Source organism: Aulostomus chinensis, chromosome 1, assembly GCF_037954235.1.
Source record: "Aulostomus chinensis isolate RoL2024-O1b breed Wild chromosome 1, RoL_Achi_v1.0, whole genome shotgun sequence".
Taxonomy (NCBI): Eukaryota; Metazoa; Chordata; class Actinopteri; order Syngnathiformes; family Aulostomidae; genus Aulostomus; species Aulostomus chinensis.
In genome coordinates, this window is record NC_141320.1 from 67,655,999 (window position 1) to 67,661,998 (window position 6,000).

At 48.6% G+C, this 6,000-nt stretch overlaps 1 protein-coding gene and 1 long non-coding RNA gene across 5 annotated transcripts in view; one reads left to right on the forward strand and one right to left on the reverse strand.

Moving 5' to 3' along the window:
* The window catches only part of cybb (cytochrome b-245, beta polypeptide (chronic granulomatous disease)), a 19,441-nt gene that overhangs the window by 11,089 nt on the left and 2,352 nt on the right, over window positions 1–6,000 (forward strand). For all 4 annotated transcript variants that reach the window (XM_086202638.1, XM_086202639.1, XM_086202637.1 and 1 more), the window contains 5 exons: window positions 3,519–3,700; window positions 3,965–4,097; window positions 4,176–4,268; window positions 4,497–4,750; window positions 5,037–5,199. In XM_086202638.1, coding sequence (XP_086058764.1) covers window positions 3,519–3,700; window positions 3,965–4,097; window positions 4,176–4,268; window positions 4,497–4,750; window positions 5,037–5,199 — 825 coding nt within the window. The remainder of the gene's footprint in view (window positions 1–3,518; window positions 3,701–3,964; window positions 4,098–4,175; window positions 4,269–4,496; window positions 4,751–5,036; window positions 5,200–6,000) is intronic.
* The window catches only part of LOC147272888 (uncharacterized), a 3,948-nt gene continuing 1,390 nt past the window's right edge, over window positions 3,443–6,000 (reverse strand). Inside the window, exons 2-3 of the long non-coding RNA XR_015114636.1 lie at window positions 4,835–5,299; window positions 3,443–4,702 (exon numbers count right to left, since the gene is read on the reverse strand). This is a non-coding gene — a long non-coding RNA (uncharacterized LOC147272888). The remainder of the gene's footprint in view (window positions 4,703–4,834; window positions 5,300–6,000) is intronic.

Here is a 6,000-nt window from a genome sequence, read left to right on the forward strand (position 1 = left end):
TAGAACCAGTATATCTCTAGTGTAGCACCAGTATAGTACCAGTATATCTCAAGTGTAGCATCAGTATAGAACCAGCATATCTCAAGTGTAGCACCAGTATAGCACCAGTATAGCACCAGTATAGCACCGGTATATCTCGAGTGTAGCACCAGTATAGCACCAGTATAGCACCAGTATAGCACCGGTATATCTCAATTGTAGCACCAGTATATCTCAAGTGTAGCACCAGTATAGCACTGCTATATCTCAAGTGTAGCACCAGTATAGCACCAGTATAGCACCGGTATATCTCTAGTGTAGCACCAGTATAGAACCAGCATATCTCAAGTGTAGCACCAGTATAGCACCAGTATAGCACCAGTATAGCACCGGTATATCTCTAGTGTAGCACCAGTATAGCACCAGTATAGCACCAGTATAGCCCCGGTATATCTCAAGTGTAGCACCAGTATATCTCAAGTGTAGCACCAGTATAGAACCAGTATATCTCAAGTGTAGCACCAGTATAGCACTGGTATAGCACCAGTGTATCTCTAGTGTAGCACCAGTATAGCACCAGTATAGCACCAGTATATCTCTAGTGTAGCACCAGTATAGAACCAGTATATCTCAAGTGTAGCACCAGTATAGCACTGGTATATCTCAAGTGTAGCACCAGTATAGCACCAGTATAGCACCAGTATAGCACTGGTATATCTCAAGTGTAGCACCAGTATAGCACCAGTATAGCACCGGTATATCTCAAGTGTAGCACCAGTATATCTCAAGTGTAGCACCAGTATAGCACTGGTATAGCACCAGTATATCTCTAGTGTAGCACCAGTATAGCACCAGTATATCTCTAGTGTAGCACCAGTATAGAACCAGTATATCTCAAGTGTAGCACCAGTATAGCACTGGTATATCTCAAGTGTAGCACCAGTATAGCACCAGTATAGCACTGGTATATCTCAAGTGTAGCACCAGTATAGCACCAGTATAGCACCAGTATAGCACTGGTATATCTCAAGTGTAGCACCAGTATAGCACCAGTATAGCACCGGTATATCTCAAGTGTAGCACCAGTATAGCACTGGTATATCTCAAGTGTAGCACCAGTATATCTCAAGTGTAGCACCAGTATAGCACTGGTATAGCACCAGTATATCTCAAGTGTAGCACCAGTATAGCACCAGCATAGCACCAGTATATCTCTAGTGTAGCACCAGTATAGAACCAGTATATCTCAAGTGTAGCACCAGTATAGCACTGGTATAGCACCAGTATAGCACCGGTATATCTCAAGTGTAGCACCAGTATAGCACCAGTATAGCACCAGTATAGCACCCGTATATCTCTCGTGTAGCACCAGTATAGCACCAGTATAGCACCAGTATAGCACCGGTATATCTCTAGTGTAGCACCAGTATAGCACCAGTATAGCACCAGTATAGCACCGGTATATCTCTAGTATAGCACCAGTATAGCACCAGTATAGCACCAGTATAGCACCGGTATATCTCTAGTGTAGCACCAGTATAGCACCAGTATAGCACCAGTATAGCACCGGTATAGCACCAGTATAGCACCAGTATAGCACCGGTATAGCACCAGTATAGCACCAGTATAGCACCAGTATAGCACCAGTATAGCACCGGTATATCTCTAGTATAGCACCAGTATAGCACCAGTATATCTCTAGTGTAGCACCAGTATAGCACCAGTATAGCACCAGTATAGCACCAGTATAGCACCGGTATATCTCTAGTATAGCACCAGTATAGCACCAGTATATCTCTAGTGTAGCACCAGTATAGCACCAGTATAGCACCAGTATAGCACCGGTATATCTCTAGTATAGCACCAGTATAGCACCAGTATAGCACCAGTATAGCACCGGTATATCTCTAGTGTAGCACCAGTATAGCACCAGTATAGCACCAGTATAGCACCGGTATAGCACCAGTATAGCACCAGTATAGCACCGGTATAGCACCAGTATAGCACCAGTATAGCACCGGTATATCTCTAGTGTAGCACCAGTATAGCACCAGTATAGCACCGGTATAGCACCAGTATAGCACCAGTATAGCACCAGTATAGCACCAGTATAGCACCGGTATATCTCTAGTGTAGCACCAGTATAGCACCAGTATAGCACCAGTATAGCACCAGTATAGCACCGGTATATCTCTAGTGTAGCACCAGTATAGCACCAGTATAGCACCAGTATAGCACCGGTATAGCACCAGTATAGCACCAGTATAGCACCAGTATAGCACCGGTATATCTCTAGTATAGCACCAGTATAGCACCAGTATAGCACCGGTATATCTCTAGTGTAGCACCAGTATAGCACCAGTATAGCACCGGTATAGCACCAGTATAGCACCAGTATAGCACCAGTATAGCACCGGTATATCTCTAGTATAGCACCAGTATAGCACCAGTATAGCACCGGTATATCTCTAGTATAGCACCAGTATAGCACCAGTATAGCACCGGTATATCTCTAGTATAGCACCAGTATAGCACCAGTATAGCACCAGTATAGCACCAGTATATCTCTAGTATAGCATCAGTATAGCACCAGTATATCTCTAGTGTAGCACCAGTATAGCACCGGTATATCTCTAGTGTAGCACCAGTATAGCACCAGTATAGCACCAGTATAGCACCGGTATAGCACCAGTATAGCACCAGTATAGCACCGGTATATCTCTAGTATAGCACCAGTATAGCACCAGTATAGCACCAGTATATCTCTAGTATAGCACCAGTATAGCACCAGTATAGCACCAGTATAGCACCAGTATAGCACCGGTATATCTCTAGTGTAGCACCAGTATAGCACCAGTATAGCACCAGTATAGCACCGGTATAGCACCAGTATAGCACCAGTATAGCACCAGTATAGCACCAGTATATCCCTCCACAGAGAACTTGACCTGACCTGTCAAGAAAACAACAGTATTACTTCACCAGTAAACTTCCTCTTTGCGTCTTTGTAGAAAGTGGCAGTCGTTTGAGAAACTTCCTCTCTGTTAGTTCTTCTATTCCTGTTATGACTGGAAAAGTAGAGGAAGAAATACAGAGACCCTGTTTGAACTGGCCTAGATCACAGCCTAGATCACAGCCTACACCACAGCCTACACCACAGCCTACATCACAGCCTACACCACAGCCTACATCACAGCCTACACCACAGCCTACGTCACAGCCTACATCACAGCCTACACCACAGCCTACACCACAGCCTACATCACAGCCTACACCACAGCCTACGTCACAGCCTACGTCACAGCCTACATCACAGCCTACACCACAGCCTACATCACAGCCTACACCACAGCCTACATCACAGCCTACATCACAGCCTACACCACAGCCTACATCACAGCCTACATCACAGCCTACACCACAGCCTACATCACAGCCTACACCACAGCCTACACCACAGCCTACATCACAGCCTACATCAGAACCTACATTGGAGAACATGTGAGCTGTCTCATTCTGAGGGCTGTGTTTTGGTGCAGAGCCCCACCATCGTCATGTTCACCACCATCGCCGGGGTGACGGGGGTGGCCATCACCCTGGCCCTCATCCTCATCATCACTTCTTCCATGGAGGTCATCCGCAGGTCGTACTTCGAGGTGTTCTGGTACACCCACCACCTCTTTGTCATCTTCTTCATCGGACTGGTGCTCCACGGCTTCGGGTAGGACGCCACCACAGTCCCAGGGGTTTTAGAAGACCCGCTAACAGGGATGAGTTTGTGACTGTGGTACATGTTTGACACTGGAAAATTTAACAAAGAAAACACAGAGCCTGAGAAAGGCAGCAAACGCGTAAGGGCAGTAATGTCCAGCAGAGGGCACCTTCCCCACTGACGACAAGAGGTTGAAGACACTGATGACTCACCTGATCTATGACATCAGCAAACATTCTCCTGACATGTTTATGGTGTGTGTTGTGGTGGCAGGCGCATTGTGCGAGGTCAGACGCCTGCCAGCCTGAAGACCAATGACCCTAAAGTGTGTGCCAACCAGTTTGAGGACTGGGGGAAAAACGGGTCCAACTGTGCTGTGCCAGAGTTCGCTGGAAACCCACCAATGGTAGAGCAGGACACCTGCTAGCATGCGGCTGCTGTCTGCAATTCACCATCAACACATTGTCACATTTCTTCCCTGCAGACATGGAAGTGGGTTGTCGGTCCCATGATCCTCTATGTCTGCGAGAGGCTCGTCCGCATCTATCGCTCGCATCAGAAGGTCGTCATCACCAAGGTGCGTGTGGTGGTGAGACGGCGGGGTTTTACTGTAACTGCCACCGCTTGGCCAGAAATATTTCCATATTCAGGGGAACCCCAGAGTGCCTCTGTGTGCCTGCTGCAACATCACCAGCACAAGCAGTGCGGCGTGTTTGGTTGTACCTGTTTCAGCTGAAGTCTGTCGTCCTGTGGAAACACACAAGGCTGGTTTCAGACACTCAACTGTCACCTGTCTCCTGGCCAGGTGGTGATGCACCCCTCCAAGACTCTGGAGCTGCAGATGAAGAGGAAAGGCTTCCGCATGGAGGTGGGACAGTACGTCTTCATCCAGTGTCCCTCCGTGTCCAGGCTGGAGTGGCACCCCTTCACCCTGACCTCGGCCCCAGAGGAGGACTACTTCAGCGCTCACATCCGCATCGTGGGGGACTGGACTCAGGCCCTATACGAGGCCTGTGGAGGAGACAAGACAGAGCCTCAGGAGGCATGGAAACTGCCAAAGTAAGACAATGCTTAGGGGGGGGGGGGGCGCACCTGTTGGAGCCCCCACAGTTGCACAGTGTCTGACTGTAATTGTGTACTCACAATAAAGTCATCTCCTTGATATCAACTGAGCTGCTGTTGAGGTCCTGCTGGGTCCTGCTGGGCCAAATAGAGCTGTTCTCTGTTGCCTGTTGTCTGCACCCTTTGCTGCCAGCATGGTTCCAGTACCAGCAGGTCCTCAATGTGTTCTGATGGCAACAAGACAGTGTGAGGAGACGGGCTAACATCTCTCTCTCCGGGCCAGGGTGGCCATAGACGGCCCGTTTGGTACCGCCAGTGAAGACGTGTTTCGCTATGAGGTGGTGATGCTGGTGGGTGCGGGAATCGGCGTGACACCTTTCGCCTCCATCCTCAAGTCTGTGTGGTACAAACACATCCAGAATAACCAGGAGGTCTTCACCAAGAAGGTGAGAGGGTTCACCTGAAGACGGCTCAGATGACGAGAACCTTGACACCCCGTCTGTCTCCATGGAGATCTCACGCTTATTTGGGGGCACAGGAAATGTCCTGGAAGTGCAGAGTTATAAACATGACAGACTGCTAATGTTCCCTGTCACAGCATGTAGCAGCTGCAGTAGCAGTTGTAGCAGTAGTAGTAGCAGACGTAGCAGTAGTAGTAGCAGCAGTAGTAGCAGACGTAGCAGTAGTAGTCGCAGTAGCAGTAGTTGTAGTCGCAGCAGTAGCAGTAACAGCAGTAGTAGTAGCAGCAGCAGTTGTACCAGTAGCAGCAGTAGTAGCAGCAGTAGTTGTAGCAGTAGTAGTTGTGGCAGTAGCAGTGGCAACAGCAGATGTAGCAGCAGTAGTTGTAGTTGCAGCAGTTGCAGTTGTAGCAGCAGTAGCAGTAGCAGTTAGAGCAGCAGCAGTTGTAGCAGTAGCAGCAGTTGTAGCAGTTGTAGCAGCAGTAGCAGTAGCAGCAGTTGTAGCAGTAGCAACAGTAGTTGTAGCAGCAGGAGCAGTTGTAGCAGCAGTAGGAGTTGTAGTAGCAGCAGTTGTAGCAGCAGTAGCAGCACCAGATGTAGCAGCAGTAGTAGCAGCAGCAGTTGTAGCAGCAGTGGTAGCAGCAGTAGCAGTAGGAGCAGTAGTAGTAGCAGCAGTACCAGTTAGAGCAGCAGCAGCTGTAGCAGTAGCAGCAGTTGTAGCAGTAGCAGCAGCACCAGTTGTAGCAGCAGTAGCAGCAGTAGCAGCAGCACCAGTTGTAGCAGCAGTAG